The sequence below is a fragment of the Strix uralensis genome, chromosome 17 (assembly GCF_047716275.1).
Source record: "Strix uralensis isolate ZFMK-TIS-50842 chromosome 17, bStrUra1, whole genome shotgun sequence".
NCBI classification, from domain to species: domain Eukaryota; kingdom Metazoa; phylum Chordata; class Aves; order Strigiformes; family Strigidae; genus Strix; species Strix uralensis.
In genome coordinates, this window is record NC_133988.1 from 1,106,851 (window position 1) to 1,124,737 (window position 17,887).

Here is a 17,887-nt window from a genome sequence, read left to right on the forward strand (position 1 = left end):
AATACTGATTTGATCCATTTAAATTTTATTCAAGCGATGTCCTTCCAACTCTGTCCTTACCCCACTGCCCATTTCCCCCAGCAAGAACTCAAAAGCTGATTGGAGCAGTACCTAGATAAAAATTGCAGGATGTCTTGATGGAAAAGGAGCACAACCTGTTATGTGGCTCCCCTCCCCCATACAGTCAGTAACTGCCTTTGTATTGGTAATTCGGCCTGCAGGGTTCTGTGGTACTTCTCTGGGCTACAGTGTCTAAACAGACCTGCTGGCAAAGCTGTTCACCTTCCTCTGCGGATCACTGGATGATTCCCTCCTCTCAGGAACGACAGCTAGGCACTCATTATTGTTGTCATCTGGGTTGTGGTCTGTCTCCTGCATCCTGTCAGAGTGCATAATGCTTTCTGCTCAGCATCAGCGAGAGAACACATACCCTCAGGACCAGCCTCCTGCTGTTCTCCATCAGTACAGTGTCAGACATGGGCTTCCTTGCTGGCATTCATGGTAGAAATCATGGCAGCTATGACGAGGTGTGTCCACCTGAAGAAGGTGTCTGGGCTCCCACTGCAGTCTAGGGAAGTTCATCTGGTTCAGGGGTGTGGTTTGGGGCATGATAGATCTTGCCTAATAAAAGCCTTTCCTGTAGGATGTGTCAAGCCAGCCTTGAATGCACGGATCGCACGGACTGTGCCGGAGGACTGAGGCATATGGATGTGGTGTTACAGCCGTATTGTAGACAGAACCTGTGTGTAGGTGAATTCTGAGTGTTCTATGTGTGAGTGGACACTGCTCAGGAGAGTCCTGTGCCTTGTCTTTGTTTGCTGTGTTCCACCCAGACTAGGAAATGAAGAGGCCCAGTCTGCAGAACAGTTAATCCAGCTTCTCCCAAAGAGGTAGGGAGCGGCTGCCTGGGCAGGGCTCACGGGCCAGCGTCTGGAGTGTGAACTACTTCAGCTGTGGCTTCTGTGGGAACAGGGGGATCATCTGGACTCATCCTCCTGTGCCAGCATACAGGCTGGCTGGCTATCAAAACTTTGAGCTGTTACTGCATGCTGCTTCAAGGCAAAGCTTGCCAGGAGAGCTAAGCCACTCTTGGGCCTGCAGGGAAGGGTCCTGCCCAGATGCTTTAATGGTACCTACTGGAGAAAACAAACACCAAATCACTTTTTTTATAAAGCTTTGAGCTTGCATCCTTCCTGCCCTTTTGTTAGCAGGCAGCCCAGTGACTGTCCAGTGCCAGTCCAGCTGCCAGCCCTCCCCATTGCTTCCACAGCCCAGGCACTGCTGCCTCTCTGTCCACACCATCGTCTCTGCTGCAGAGTTTCATTGGGCCCCCTTCCCCGTTCTGTTACAGAGCAGCCAGATCCAGCAGACTTCTGAACACGGGGGATTTCTCCTTTCAGGTCCACGAGAGCTGAACCCGGTGGACTCTCACACCCCGGAGGCTTCTCCTGTCCCAGTCTGATGGATGTGGCTGCTGCTGTTCCCACGTTCTGCTGCGTCCAAAGAGCGCGTAAACAAACACACACACAGAGTTACACAATTAATGTGAACGGCAAAACAGATTGACACAGGCAGAGCGATGCCTTTACCAGCGCCCATGTACTCGTACCCACCGCTTACATAAACATGAGCACAGGCCAGTCCTTTTCTGCCTTTCCAGATGATCAGGATTGGATGTTTACTAGCGAAACAGAAACACACCTTCACTCCCTCGATTCATAAGCACAGCACGTGCAGAGATTCCTCAACTAACGGAATGGAAATTAAGTCCATGTAATATCCATGGCTGGATGTCAAGCTCCTTACCCAGTCATCGGGGCAAACCGTGGGTCTTTCCAGATCTGTGTCTCCTGTGTCACAAGAGAGTCCAGTTTCAAGTTCACTGGTGCATTGTGCACACGCACACACACACAAGAGTCCCACCAGTAGCCGGCGTAAGACACTTTGCGTTTCCAACTGCTGTCCCCAAGACCTTTCGCCCCCCTCTTCCACCACACCCTCACCCTCCCCTCTGACCAGCCCTTCGGAGTGACTCTTTCCCTTTGTGCCCGACCTGGCTGCCTGCAGCCTCATTTTGCAGGTGCCGGGCATGGAATCCTTGCCTTGCACAGGAGACTGAATTGGACTGCAGCATGGTGAAAACCAGCAACTTTATTTCAACAACTGGAATGCTCAACTGGAGCATTTGTGTGTGTGGGCAGGACCGAGCAGCCTTTGACACTGAGGCTGCCTTTGGATCAGCAGGCAGTGCCCCAGCAGATGGTCGCGGTGCGCTGCAGCTTGAGCTGGGTCCTGCTCATGCTGCTGCTGGAGCCTTTTTCCCCCACAGGACCTGCAGGAGCTCCTGCAGCAGCTTAAAGAATTCCGCCAGCTTCTGGCGTGGAAATGGACAGGGCGTAGAGCTGCCCGCTTGCGTTGTTGGCCTCGGCTTCTGAAAGGGTGTTGATGTGAAGACTGGCTGTGGCGTTGGAGGAGCCGTTGCTGCTGGGTGCAGCCCCATCTGTACCAGGATCCAGTCATAAAAGTGCTGAGTGGAGGTGTAGACTCCAGGCTGTTTTGCTCTTGCGCAGCCTTTCCCCCAGCTGGTCACCCCAACAAGCCAGAAGTGGTCAGCATTCTTATCTTTGCAGACAAGAGGACCACCGCTGTCACCCTGCAGCAGAGGAGAGAGGGAGGGTTCAGGTGGTGTCAGGTGGCCACTGGCAGCACTAGGGCTGGCTCCTTCTCTCTGCCAACACCTGCCAGGGCTGCATCCGCTGCACAGAGAGGCTCCGCTCAGTGCTGAGGCCTGCAGCACCTTGTCAGGGAGAGGGTAGTAAGCCTGTGGGGTAGGGCTCTCTCGCATCTCTGCACAGCGATGCTGGCTGTGTGCAAGAGGGATGTTTTGGGATTGGGATCTGGACCTCGGGGCTGCCAGGAGCGCTGGATGGGCTTTCTGGGCAGAGTCCCGGGCCTCTGGAACCAGTGGGGCCCTGGGCAAGGGCCTGCAGCTGGGGAAGGGGAGGTGAGCCCTGCCAGCGGTGGGGACCCAGCGGTGGGAGGGCGACTGGCCAGGCAAAGGCCGTGCCGGGGTGTGTCTGGGTGGCTGTGCCAGGGCTGCCTGTGCCGCTGGGCGCTGCCTTGTCGCAGGCTCCTACCTGGCAGGTGTCGATGCCGCCCTGCAGGTAGCCAGCACACAGGTTGTGGGGGTGGACGGCCCCTGCGTACCACCGGCTGCTGTTGCAGAGGCGGACGTTGATGAGGTGAACCTTGGCCTCCTGCAGGACATCCGTTGATCCTGCGGCTGTGAGCACAGAAAGGAATTAACACCCAGCAGCTCATTGCCAGGTCTCCTGCCCTGTCTGGGTGAGCCCTTCCCTGGGGCTTGGCTTTGCACCGGCGTTGCCCTTCTGTCTGGCCATGGGCCCTGGGCCAGGCCCATGTCTCTATGGGCACACGACCCCACAGCCGCACTCTGGCTCTCAGCCCTGCTGTCAGGAAGCCAAGCCCACCTTCCCCGTGTGCCGAGCTCGCACTCGGGAAATGAGCACTTTTGGGAACTCACCTCTCGCCGTCGTGGACCCCCAGCCACTAACGTAGCAGGTCGTCAGCTTGGACACTCGCAGGGAGGCGTCGGGCACGCAGGCGAGCTGTACGTAGTAGCTGCACTGGACAGGCTGGTCCAACTCCAGCAGCGCAATATCGTTCTCCTCCGAGATACTACTGTAGTGTTCGTGAACCAGAAGCCGTTTAATGTTGCGCACTTGGGCCTCCGGGCCCAGATGAGTCAACTGGGTGGCCCCGATCACCACGCGCCACATGGTGATGTGCCTGGAAGGCAGATGGGGAGAGGGCTCAGAGGGAGAGGAGCCACATGCTGCAGCAGCCCAGCAGTTCCCTGCCCCCTGCTTCACATGGGGGAGAGGAAAGCACACTACGGAAGCTGCGACTGCCCCTGCATGCCTTGGGCTCATGGCGTGTCGAGCTGGAGGCTGTAGGAAGCCGTGGCAGGAGCCCAGCCCTCTCCTGAGCAGCCTCTCAGCGGGGCTCTGCAGTGCCCAGGCACTGGGTGTACCGCAAGAAAAGGGGATGGGAGTGGCACGTGGTGCTGCGCACGGGGCACCCGCGAGTGCTGGGGGGATATCCCCGTTCCTGGCCCTCCTTACCTGGCCTTGATGAAGCAGTGGGCTGCTGTGAGGACCCACTGCGGGCTGATGAGGGACCCTCCGCATATGTGCCCCGTGCCTGCTGCGTAGGGATCCTGGATGCTCACGATCCAGGGCCAGGCCCCTGGCTGGGCGTCTGTGCCCCCCACGACGCGCGAGGTGCCGGAGTGAGCAGCCATGGGCCGCAGCCCGCAGGTCCTGTAACCAGAAACTCATCACCGTCCTGCTCTATGGCTCGCTGCTGTCCCGGCTGAAGGTCAGCCGTCTGCCCTCCCCACGAGGTGCTGCATGGACAGTGAGGCCACGGAGCCCCGTGGGGTGGGTGGGCGGCCGCCCCCGTTTCTGCTTTAGCCCCGCAGGTGAGTTGTGCCAGCAGCCCGGGTGCCGCGAGGAGCCGAGGCTCCCGCATGGGGCTGAGGAAGCCGTGGTGTGGCCACGGGGGACAAGCAGGCACCCTCCAGGGAACCCCATCAGGTTGCCAAGCTCCCTCCCAGAGCCTCGGCCACTTACCCACAGCTGTCCCAGGCGCCGTGCGCAGGCCAGCACAGGGCCAGCAGGATGAGGAGCGGGAGCAAACGCATCGCTGCCAGTGGCATGTGCCAGCTGCCAGAACCGAGGGCTTGTCACCACCAGTGCAGCAGCTGACAGAGTGCCCACAGGGCTCGCGGTGCCGGTGGTGCCCTTGGCAACGGGGCTGATGTCACAGTGTCGCTGGTTCTGGGGGCTGGGCACGGTGGTCTCTAGGGGCGGGGGGGGAAAACATGGGGGTTTCCAAGCAGGAGGGGAGGCAGAAGCTGGGATCGGACACCCCCGACAGACCCCGCTGAATGCTCGGCTTGCGGGACGGGGTGTGCAGGCCCTGTGGCAGGCAGCAGCGTCGGCCCCCAGCACCGCCTGCCAATGGCGAGCAGGAAAAAACCCAGTGTGGCACCACAGCCTCTTCGGGGAGTTCACTGCCCCCTGCTCTCTGCAGCCCTTTGCCACCAGGTCCTTCCCAACAAACATACACCAGAGAACATGACTACTACAGGCAGTACGCACTTTTGGGTGTTGCAGAGCCGATCTGGTTACAGCCGCGGCAGGCAAGCAGTGATGTGCGAGTGCAATAAACCGAGCAGACCCAAGCAGTGTCAACTTTCCGGCACAGATGCAGCGCTGTCCACACTGGCCATGTCAGCCCCAGCAACCCCCTCTGGCAGGCTTCCTGTCCTTGCTGTCTGTGTGCTCTATTGCTGTTCTGGGCCAGCATTGACAAGGGCGGTTGTGGCACCTGGTACACATGGCCGACGACAGGCAACTGCAAGCCCTAAACAGAGAAGGCTGCTCCTGCTCTCAGCCCCACATGCCATTCTCCATGGCTTTGGTCAATCCTGGATCGGCCTCAGCTCGTCAGTCTGCCTTCTGCAGCTGTATGGCGGAGCCGTGCTCACATGCGGCCGTGCAGGGCAGTCACGGGAGAGAAGCAGGAGCCAGCCACCTGCGTTGCCTTTGCCGAGCAGGGCTGGGTCCCTGGAGGCCGTGGCTTGAAGAGTGGCAGCCTCAAAGCTCACGAAAGGTGTGGGAGCTCCCTGCTGGCATCCTGGCTTGTGTGGATAGACATAAGGCACACAGCTGAGTGCCCAGCCTGGTCCCTAGGATGCCAGGGCAGGCTCCGTCTGAAAGTGGAACAGCTGCTCTCAGGGCCCTTGAGGTGTAGCACGGCTTCAGAGGCACCAGGGCTGGGCCCCAAACTGGACTCAAGGCCGCTTCGGTTTCTGAAAGTTGGCCTGAAGGTGGTGCCCCAGATCTGCTCAGAGCAGGCAGAAGGTGGCCTGAGAGAAGGCATCTTGTCTTCCGTGGATTCTCTGCTCTTCCAGCACCAGATTTGGCAGGTGGCTAAGGGGGAATGATGTGGGAGATGGCCGCAGTTCACAGATAATTGAAGGAAGAGATGGGGTCATTTTAGGGAGAGGAATCTGGCAGGGACAGCAGTACCCAGGAAACAGCATGAGGAATGCCATGGAAGTCCAAGGTGACCTCACTAACAGCACCTGAAACACCAAATGTGTTCACAGATGGAGCAAACCTGGGAGCAAGGGGGAAAAACAACCAGGGGTGGGTCCCTTGTGTGAGAGGAGATAAGGGCGGAGAAAGGGAGGAGTCGGGGAAGATGAGGGGGATGTATAAGCACAGAAAATGGAGAGAAGGGGGGATCAAGGAGCTACTCACACGTGAGTTCCAAATCCTTTTCTGCGTGGCCCCACTCTGTACCCGGCGGGGGTGGTTCCAGAGGCCTGGCTGCTAGCGATGGCAGAAGGGAACACAGGTCAGAGGGACCCGTCAGTTGGAAACACCCCGTGTCTAGGGCCAGCTACGGGTGGCAGTGCTGCGTGCGTGTGCCATTCCCTGCTGAACTTGAAGCTGGCCTAGCTCCCGAGCAAGAGGAGAGAGAGACCCTTTCAGTCCTGTGGATGGCGTGTGCTTGCAGCCCCCCTGACTGATCAGCCCCAGCACCCCTGACAGACCTTACAAGAGGACCAGGCCTGCCAACCGCCGGCCACATTTCCACCTCCCGGAGTCATGAAGGACCTGGACGTGCTCAAGCATGCACACCCTGAGCTGCTTCCCACCTAGACGTGTCCGTTCTGCACTGGCTGCACAAGGTCCTGCCTCTGAAGCTGCCAGGACCGTCCATCCCAACCCCCTCTTGCTGCGCTCCCGGCCCCTGGCACGTGATGGTGCTGCAGCTCCCAGCTCTGTTCCCACCCAGGGCTGCACCACACACCTCCAGCTGAGCTGGCATCTCTGGGCACTGGGGCACGCCCTTTGCTTCTTCTGGACCATGGTTTGAAGGGAGCTGTTCTGGCTCTGGAGATGATGCTGTGTCACGGTCCCACCCTGACCAAGTCCGGGTTTCTGTCAAGAGGCCTCAGCTTGGACACCCAGCACCGAGCCCAGGCTGCACTGAGCTGCCCTCCAAGCAGGGCTGGTCATCTCCCCAGCCCACAGCTGGCTGCCCCAGCGCCCCGTTAGCCAGAGGGGTCACTGGGACAGAGCTGCAGGGTAGCTCTAGGGCTGAGCTGGGTTAGCTGGGGGTGGGGGGGGTCTGGTGGGCTTGGGACAGGGTTCCAGTGTGGAGCAACTGAAGGGGATGGAGCGGCAAGAGGCTGGGAGCAGTGGCAGCAGGAGGCTGAGGAGTGCCGTCCATGGGAGTGTGTGTGTTGGTGTGCAGTCAGGGAGTGTCTCTGTGTGTGTGTGTGTGTGTGTGTGTGTGTGTTGGTGTGCAGTCAGGGTGTGCGTGTGTGTTTGTTGTCCCAAAACTGGGTTCTTTCACCTGGTGCGCAATCACCCCATCAACATGCTGATTGTTGCTTCCAGACAATTTTCATTAGTATCGGCGCATGGGGCAGGGGCTGCATTAACCCCCCACCTCCCACTGCACAAATGACCGCTGGCAGAGGCGCTGTGAAACAAACACTGAAACTTTAATGAATAGCTTTCCTTGATGAGTCTTCAGTGTCTGTCCTCATCTGTAACTCCATGGGGCTGAGTAAAGTCCTTTACCTCAGCAATACTGCTGCCTGTAAATTCAAGTAATAAGACTCTGGGAATATCTCTGTGTGACTGTTGGAAAGAAATGAATTGTTTAATATTAAGCACTTGTTTCCAAACTGCCCGAAACTATGCCGAGGATAAGCAAAGCATATAACTGTCCTTCACCACTGTTGATTAAAGCTTAGATTATTTCAGCTGGTCAAAACAATTTGTCTTGCCATTGATATTCCCGTGGCAGAGAGCAGAGCTCGTGTGCAGAAAGCAATTCCAGCATCATCCAGAAGGTTCCGTGTTCAGCACTTGGTACTCTGTGCTGGGCTCCCTGCAAACCATCAGGAAAGAAAGGGAAATTCAGCACTCTTCCTTCTCCTTTACCAGACTGCAATATTTTATTAAATTACATTGTGTGTAATTAAATTACACTGTGTGTAATTATTGAGCAAGTATGTTCTTGTTAAGTGCCTGTGGGAAGTAGATATTTCTGTGCCACCTGCACACACACTTCAGCAAGCTGCAGGTTTCTACGGAGATACCTGCCTTTTCTGCTAGCCTAGGAGTGGAGTATTTAGCACCGGCTCGAGCAAATAGTGCAAAGAGGCTGTAGGTGTGTAGTCACTTAGGGATGTGCAATACTTAGGGTAAGTATGATTTACAAGTTTCTGGGAATCTTTGACCTGCAGAACTGAAGGAGCCATAAACAAGTGAGTATACTGGGACGTGAAACACTTCTGGCAGTTCTTAAAGTCATCTTGTCTCCACTTCTCATTTTCTGTTGCTTAGATTTACCTTGGAGACATATAGTAGGAATAATAACTAATCATCTGGTTTTTCTTCTTAATTCTAATTGACATGCAAACACTCACCACAAATTTTTCAGCTTTTCCCACCATTACAGCTAACAAAAAGCATCGCAGGATTTTTCTTTTTTTTTCTCACTAGCATTGCTGATGGAAAAAGAAAGTTTGCTCCCCAGCTAATTACTTAGAGGCTTGTCCAGAATTATCTCCAGACTACTGGAAACTGGGAAGTTATATTCACCCTTAGAGAAGAAGAATGCAGAGATTAAATGGGATGTGAAAGAGTTTCAGTGATTTTTAAAGAAGCGTATTTAACAAATCTTGGATTTGGGTTTGATAGTATGGCAATGCGTGTGCATTATACTGGGGGAGGTGAAAAGCTGCCTGTCTCTGATGGGATGGAGGTGCAGAGGTGTATATCAGCGAAAAGGGAGTGTGCATTGTAACAGACACAGTGGTGACCCACAGGATTGATTTCAGGGCACTGGTGTATGTGCTTGGAATTCTAAATTACATAACTGACTTAGAAACCTGAAGTCAATAATCTGCTGAAAATTACTTTATTTATCACCTGTGCACCTGATGAAAGCATGTGTTTCCAAAGGAAGATTATTGGGTTTGTTTTTTAAACACAGAGTACAGTCAGTTGTAATGAGCATGTGCACACCAAAGAGCTAATTTAATTAAGCTTCTGTAAGCATAACGCAGGATGAATTCAAGGACAGTCAGCATTACCTCTGGCTGATTTCAGATATGTTGCACAAGATTAAAAGGACTTGAAGTTTTCAATAGCAAGATGTCTCAGGCCACAGTTTCAGCGCTGCTACTGCAAAAAGGTAGTATCTGTCTTCTCCTCTCTGCTTTCCAAGCTGGCCTTTCATCTTAGTCTTTTGCTTTCTGCCACTACAAGCATTTGTGCAGCTGTGTCATGGAAGGGATAAGGGAGTTAATCTAGATAAAAAATAATCTAGCATTGCCTAATTTCAGAAAGCCTTATTTTATTCATTTGTCTTTTTTAATGACAGCAAGACCTTAGAAAGGCATTGTCAAATGCAAGAATGTTCTTGCCCTAAGTTTAGACATGAATGCTGCCTCTTACACCAAAGGCACTGGATTTGGCTCTTTCTGAAAGCAAAGCAGATTCCTTGCTATGTTCTAGGGCATTTGCATGACATTGTATTGGGAAAACTATTGCTTAAATCATCAGTTGGCTTCCTATCCTAGTTTACTTCATATTATGTTGGTTCGTTAGCAGTTGGCTTTTTCTCCTACCAGTTTCTAAAAGATTCAACACATCAACACTGCAACTGCTCCAAATTACACTTCCTAGTAGGCAGCTCGGTTTCCTTTGACACGGAGCGACCGCGCACCGCCGTCAGTCTGTGCTGGCGGGATTCCTTCCAGAAGGAACTGGCTGTGTCGGCGTGTGTGCGTGGCCCTGGTGCTGTATGTGGTGTGCACTTCACAGCAGCTGTGCTGTAGTTTATGCCTGAGATCTGAGAATCTCGTGAGATTTTCTATAGAGTTAGTCTGGGTTTAATTCATATCATAGTCTGAGCTCTTTCAGCTGCTTTATACTAATTTCACCCAGAAAACAAGGTAACATAACGTGAATCCACCCGATACTGCAGCGACAGGGACAGGTTTATAGTTGAAATCAGCATTACAAAAAGACTTCCAGGCACATTTTGTACAGACTTCCTGGTCATGTCAGTGTGTACATGGATCAGACCTGCTGCCGTGCAGATCGCTGCTCCCACTCTCCATTTGTGCAGTGCTTTGGAAGCCGCTGCATTTTTTTGCTGTTAGAAAGTCGTGAGTGTCGTGGTTCACCCAATCGGTATTTCAGAGCTGTTGAACAATGTCACTGAGCTCTGGGGGAATTGAGTGGATGTTTGAGCAGTCGCCTCCCCCAAAACTGCAGAACCTGTAGCAGGTGAATTGCTGTGGCAACAAAGGAAAAACATTCTGTCTGATGTTATGTAAATCACTGGAGTCAGGAATAACCCTGACTGACCAAAGCCACAGCAAACACGGCCATTTACACCAACAGAGACAAGATTGATCCTCTAATCTTGCAGTCCATGGACTAAATTAAGATGAACCTTAAATGATGTAGCTAATGAGAAATATCACTTAAGTGTTTCTTTCAATTCTAAAAGAACAGTCAGTTGTATCTGCTTTATTGCTTGGTTTGCATCCTTTAACTTGCACTGTAAATTAAAAACTTTTTTAAAAATCTATTGAAATCCTTTTTTTTCCTCCTAGGATGCCGTCTGTTTGTCACTGTGTGCATTGTAAATAAGTTCTCTACCACATGTGTGGCTGTTGCTCCAAAACAGAAAGTACACGCTGTGTGTTTCAGTTAAAAGAAGCCCTGTAGCAACACGTGAGTCACAGGCAGAGGCCAAGCGTGTCGTTATTCTGTGGGAACAGCAGTTGAGTCACCAACAGCTAAGGACAGTGGGCAATGGAACATGAAGTGTGTCGTGTCAGCTCACTGTCGGTGCAGTCTGGGCACACTTTGCCTTAGACAGTGCTGTGAAATTGCAGGGAAGTGGCTGATCTGTGGAGAAAGTAGAAGGTTGCCTAACGGCATGTAGCAATTTTAAGACCGATTTGATGCTTTTGCCATAATAACCCAAAGACTTCAGAAAACAGCTTTGCTGTTTAGTTCTTTCCTTGCTTTGAGACAAACAGAAGTTTTTTCTGGGCTTCCAGCGCATTTTACTTTGAAACAAAAGAAATTCAAATCCAAAAGAGACTTAGTCTGGAATACTTTTCTTTCTTATGAAGTCTATCCCTTATGCAAACAGCTCGGGTGAGAAGCATGTTCTATTAGAGTTGGGGCTTCAAAAATTACACTGGAGAAGTGGCAAATCTCCAGAACAATGTTTTGTACATGATCAGCCTCAAAAATACTGAGCTCAGGGTTCTGACTCTGTGCTGCAGCTGTTAAGCATCTTTCTGAACTCAGGCCTGCAGAGCCAGCATGCCTGGAGCAGGAGAAGGAAAGGTGCAGCACGGGCAGTTGCACAGAGAATGGAACTGGTGAGTTTGGAGAAAGAAGAGAGAGAAAGGTGGTCAACAAGTTGAAGGGGAAGAGTAGCAGAGTGCTTATTTTGCAAGCTAAGAAGATGTGTTATTTGCGAACCGTGTGTATTATCTACAAATCTGGGAAAATATGGAAATTGAGGGAAAAAGTAGTGATATTATGTACTTTAACAGGTCACAAAAAGGTGGTTGAAGGTGCTGACAGAACATCTGTTTTTAAAACCATGATTTTTAAAAATATGAATATTAGCATAGAGATTGGTGGAGCATGGAGCGTGTTTATCTGCTTGCCACTTGTCTAAAGTAGCATACTCTAAAAAACAATAACATATTTCTCTCAAGTTTCTAACTGGTGTAAAAATGTATTTGAGCATGATTACAGTTTAAAACAGAAAACAAAACAACTGCAAGGTGCATTTGCTGTTCTGTTTAGGGGAAGCAGAAAGAAAAATAACCTCAGCCATGTTCCTTGCTGTTCTTCCACTGGAATATAGAATGCTATGGTGCAACAGTAGATAATTATGAAAGTGGCATTTGATAGTGCCACCTATTGCTAGAAAAGCAGAACTAAAATGAGTATCTTTTTATGTGCATGTCTAAATTCAGCAGAAAAATGAAGGGTACCTGTTCATCTTTTGATTATTGCAAGGTCATTTTAGCTATGGGGATATCAGTTTGACCTTGGTTCTATGGCTACATTTTTAAAAAGTTGATTTATCGTACAGTAGCGTTGGAGATGGTGCAGTAGCCTCAGAGATCCAGAAAGCTGGCAACTATCGGCATGTGGTTGAATGCCAGTGGCTGTATTTTGGCTAAGCCTATTAAGCCTGATTATCCCTCCCCCCTCTCACTGATGACATTAAAGTTCATGTAATGCACTAGGAGACTGATCCTAATAGCCTAAAACTGCTTCAGATTTAGCGAAACACTGAAAATTAGTTTTCTGTAGTGTTTGAGCTTTATGTTAAATGTGAAGGCAATAAAATATTTTCAACATGCACCCAAAAATTCTATGAAAAGTAACTTGCTAATGACGAAAATCCTTTGAAGACAAAGACTTAATGATCTGGATGCATCTTAATACTTCGTCTCCTTTATCAGGTCTTTCAGTTAGCAAGCATGAAACCTGATTTCTCCACCTGCCCTTTGAAAGATGATATTTGTTTTATTATACAAGTCTAACTAATGATAATGGTAAGAAAGATGAAAGATTTATAGGGGCAGCCTGAGATCAGTTTTAAGTTTTAATTGTGGTTCTCAGCATTACAGATCCTTCTTACTGCCTCAGTGCTGCTGTTCATCTCTACCAGAGAAACACCCTATCCTAAAAAAAAATGCACATTTTTGGCTTGTAGTATATAAGGGAAAGAAAACATGTCTCCTCTGCGTTGTTTTCCTCACGAAGCATCTGGATGGCAAGGTAAGAGCAGGAAAAGATGGAACAGCTCGGGAGTAATTTGTTCTTCCTCGGGTCCAGGCAGGTACCTCTCAGGAGTTTACTGCTGCTTCACAAAACTAACATTCTTTGGCTGAAGCTGTCCTCCGTCCTCAAAGACAGACAAGTCTCCCGTTACCCCCGCTGAGCTCTGAAGAACTAGATTGCTGCAAAGCGTCAGGGAATCAGAGGAAGCAGCTCTCGAGTCTACAGGCATCTGTAGATTGAGAGAAGGTTCAGAAGGAGAAATAAAGGATGACCTACCCATCTGCTGACCAGAGAAATGATGTGGAGAAATCTGACCTCACCATCCTAGGTAAGTTCAGGGCTGAAATCTAATTTAACCAAATGGAAAGTCTGGTTTTATTGACTTTTTAATTTCTTTTTTTCCCCCTTCAAATGATATCTAACTTTCTTTTCTCCTAGTTGCATCTTGGACCTGAATTTGAGGTCACTTGTGTTCTTTGTCCCTTTCTCCACTGATCCAGGATATACTTTCTCTTCCAAAACCTCTTTGAATGTTTGGGGGGTCTTTTCCCCTGTATATTTGGGTTTAGCCCGTCTGTCTTTGTCGTTCTGAATGCTGTGACAGCCAAAACCGCACAAACCCTTTAGCAACTACATTTTGCAGTATGGAGAAGAGGAAGGATGTAGCTGCCTAACGGTTTAGTTCCTGGATGGATTTTGTATGCTCTCTCTTCTTGAATCTCCATGCTGAATCTCTTCTGCAGTCTCTGTTCCATCACACTTAATCTTCTCTTTTGTGTTTGTAGCACTGGTCCACCTGTTTTGCTGTTCTCTTCTTCATTCACCTGCCTGTCATCTATCCACAGAATCAGAGCACCTGAGCAAAGCCAACGAAGTTTCGATTCTTGGCGCAAAGTTTAAATGCCCTTTATAATTTCCCCTAATGCAGATCCTGTTGATGTAAAAAGGAAAATCATTTTCAACAGTTAAATGATATATTGTTATAGGAGTCTGCCCTCTTCTAACGAAGTTTGATGTTTAGAAAAAGTTCCATACGAAATGTATGAGCAAAGGCACCTGGAATCGTGGCCAGCAGAGGGCACTTCAGCTTGAAAATGAGAATAGTGCTGAAAGCTCTAGCCCAAACACCTTTAAACTGGCTGTCTTTGTTTAAAAACGGAATAATTTTTTTTAAAATGTTAATGAGAATCATTTAGACAAGGGGTCTTTGCATTGTGATTGGTGTTTTGTTGGCACTGTCTTCTACAAACTATGTATCTGCGGCCAAACACCCTTGTACCATGGAAGAATCTGGGAACGGAAGGAGAAAAAACACTCCCCATATAGTTTCAGGTGTGACTTTACTGAAGGAAATGATACCTTCTGTGTGGCCTTGTATCACCTAAAATTGAACGCAATAGCGTATGTTAAAGCCATCCTTTGAAAACTTTTTCCCCAAAGTGGGTGCTTCTGGTTTCTTTTTAGTAGTGGTTTGATTCATTCTTTTAATTAAAAAGCAGCTGGAATTGGAGAGCACTGCAACCAATTAATTGATTTTTGAGAATGGTGGTGTAAATGACAACAACAAACAGTAATTGAGTTCCCCTTTCAATCCAGTGCTGATATTGTTATCTTGCGATACAATACTAACATGTTATTGTATCTGCCATTACTGCATTTAACAGTAGCTGACACATTTTATTAGGATAAGAAGGGCCTCCTGCACTTCCATTTGCCCTGGTGTAAATCAGAAGCCTTGAGTTGAAAAGATTTATTCTTCTGTAAGAATTTACTGGTGTAAATTAGGAAAGTCAAGCCTGACATGTGGTGATGTAGCAAACTATATTACAGGATACTTAGATTCTGTCTCCCACTGAACAGCAGGATTCCGTTTTATCCTTGCTGTCGAATGCAGAATCACTTTCCCATTCATGAATTGAGGCTGAGCAGAGCGCTCTCAGTAGTGGCTGCTCCTCTGTTACTCCACACACAGAAGATATTAGGACAGCTGTTCACCCTTGTAAGGCAAACAACAAACAAACCACAAAACTTTCCTGTAAACAAATTGGTCTGTGATTAGTGGAATTAATGAAGCTTCACTGCCTGTAGATTTCTGTCCTTCATCCCTGATCCCCTCAGCAACCCTCCCACCAAAATGTAGGGTGTTTGGGACACTTTGTAGAACAGAGTGTCTGCTATCTGTAATGGAAGAAAACAAATCTACTAAAATCATGAAGGGACAAAAAGCAGCCATGGACTCTGTGGAGGTTTTTTAATCTGCTGTTTGCTGAAGGGGATTAGCATCGCATAATGCCTGTTTTTTTGTTCTGTGGATTGATTCTGTGTCTCTAAGCCATATCATCTTGTGGGTCTAAATGAATAAGGTAATACAGAGTTTGTTGCACTGACGATATTCTGGGATTGGGTTAATAGTCTGGGAAAGGTGAAAATATAACTTGGTTTGACCACAGTGTCAGGATTCTGAGGACCACAACAAGAAGAATACCGTGATTCACAGCTCTTTACATTAAATGGTCAAAATCCCAGTGTGCTTTGATCAGATCTGAAGAGAACGAGCCCTACAGCAGTGATCACCTTCCCTTCCCCTGCCCGGGCAGTTTGGAGGAAATGCTTCCCCTCCCAAGGCCACTCCTGCCTGTGAAAGGAGAGGGAACAATTCCCATGGCAGGCACCTGGCTATTTATCACTGTGTCAGAAATCAAGCTGTTTCAAGACGTTTAGATGTTGTTTCCTGTTGTCATCTCTAGTGATAAAGTATCGTATATTGTTATCACTCTTTGCACTTTTGACGAGCTCTGTCTTCCTATCCTTTACAAGTCATGTCTACTGATGACTTCTCTTTTGCTAGTATGTTTATAGCGATGTTCAGTGTCTGCACTACTCATAGCTAAGCCTAGCTAAGAAAAGGCCCTAGTTTTGCATAATCTCAGCCCTGGAATCTTTCAGATCAGTGAGGTGAAACCTAATTTGTGACCCTGAGTAGGTGGACTGGACTTTGCGTCCTGGCTTTAAGTTGTGAGGAATGCAGGGCTTGGGAAGTTGTGTCGTTCTAAGCTTGTTTTTTGTGTGTACAGACTTCTGGGACACGGCTGGGCAGGAGAGGTTCCAGAGCACCCATGCACCTATTACCATAAGGGTCCTGCTTGTGTCACGGTAAGGGTAGTGTCACAGCTGTGATCTGGGGGAGTTTGACAAATAAGGGTCCCAGCTGACACTTCTCCTGTATAGTACTTTTTATGATCACTCTGCCTTGTATTTCTTGTCTCTTCCAGTGATATCTTCTTTCAGTATATCCAGTATATCTTCTTTCAACATCTCAGGATTCTGACCTGGCTGAGAAGGAATGTCATACATCTGTTAGGTCCAGATGAGTTCTTGAGTATTAGTCTTTCAGGGCTGTATTTTGCCAGATGAATAGCTGGGTCCTCTACTGACCTTGCATGCTGTCTTACAGGTTCTTTTCTTTGTTTTGCTAGCAATTAAAAATACTGATTTGATCCATTTAAATTTTATTCAAGCGATGTCCTTCCAACTCTGTCCTTACCCCACTGCCCATTTCCCCCAGCAAGAACTCAAAAGCTGATTGGAGCAGTACCTAGATAAAAATTGCAGGATGTCTTGATGGAAAAGGAGCACAACCTGTTATGTGGCTCCCCTCCCCCATACAGTCAGTAACTGCCTTTGTATTGGTAATTCGGCCTGCAGGGTTCTGTGGTACTTCTCTGGGCTACAGTGTCTAAACAGACCTGCTGGCAAAGCTGTTCACCTTCCTCTGCGGATCACTGGATGATTCCCTCCTCTCAGGAACGACAGCTAGGCACTCATTATTGTTGTCATCTGGGTTGTGGTCTGTCTCCTGCATCCTGTCAGAGTGCATAATGCTTTCTGCTCAGCATCAGCGAGAGAACACATACCCTCAGGACCAGCCTCCTGCTGTTCTCCATCAGTACAGTGTCAGACATGGGCTTCCTTGCTGGCATTCATGGTAGAAATCATGGCAGCTATGACGAGGTGTGTCCACCTGAAGAAGGTGTCTGGGCTCCCACTGCAGTCTAGGGAAGTTCATCTGGTTCAGGGGTGTGGTTTGGGGCATGATAGATCTTGCCTAATAAAAGCCTTTCCTGTAGGATGTGTCAAGCCAGCCTTGAATGCACGGATCGCACGGACTGTGCCGGAGGACTGAGGCATATGGATGTGGTGTTACAGCCGTATTGTAGACAGAACCTGTGTGTAGGTGAATTCTGAGTGTTCTATGTGTGAGTGGACACTGCTCAGGAGAGTCCTGTGCCTTGTCTTTGTTTGCTGTGTTCCACCCAGACTAGGAAATGAAGAGGCCCAGTCTGCAGAACAGTTAATCCAGCTTCTCCCAAAGAGGTAGGGAGCGGCTGCCTGGGCAGGGCTCACGGGCCAGCGTCTGGAGTGTGAACTACTTCAGCTGTGGCTTCTGTGGGAACAGGGGGATCATCTGGACTCATCCTCCTGTGCCAGCATACAGGCTGGCTGGCTATCAAAACTTTGAGCTGTTACTGCATGCTGCTTCAAGGCAAAGCTTGCCAGGAGAGCTAAGCCACTCTTGGGCCTGCAGGGAAGGGTCCTGCCCAGATGCTTTAATGGTACCTACTGGAGAAAACAAACACCAAATCACTTTTTTTATAAAGCTTTGAGCTTGCATCCTTCCTGCCCTTTTGTTAGCAGGCAGCCCAGTGACTGTCCAGTGCCAGTCCAGCTGCCAGCCCTCCCCATTGCTTCCACAGCCCAGGCACTGCTGCCTCTCTGTCCACACCATCGTCTCTGCTGCAGAGTTTCATTGGGCCCCCTTCCCCGTTCTGTTACAGAGCAGCCAGATCCAGCAGACTTCTGAACACGGGGGATTTCTCCTTTCAGGTCCACGAGAGCTGAACCCGGTGGACTCTCACACCCCGGAGGCTTCTCCT

General features: G+C 49.6%; 1 protein-coding gene across 1 annotated transcript; it reads right to left on the minus strand.

Annotated features, from left to right (window-relative positions):
• Window positions 1-2,133: 2,133 nt before the first annotated feature.
• On the minus strand, window positions 2,134-16,830 carry LOC141951431 (acrosin-like). Its single transcript, XM_074887651.1, has 6 exons — window positions 16,700-16,830; window positions 4,656-4,748; window positions 4,146-4,343; window positions 3,545-3,810; window positions 3,138-3,283; window positions 2,134-2,653 (listed from the first exon to the last, which is right to left on the minus strand). The coding sequence occupies exons 1-6, from the start codon at window positions 16,828-16,830 to the stop codon at window positions 2,297-2,299; spliced, it is 1,191 nt and encodes a 396-aa protein (XP_074743752.1). The 3' UTR covers window positions 2,134-2,296.
• Window positions 16,831-17,887: the final 1,057 nt, after the last annotated feature.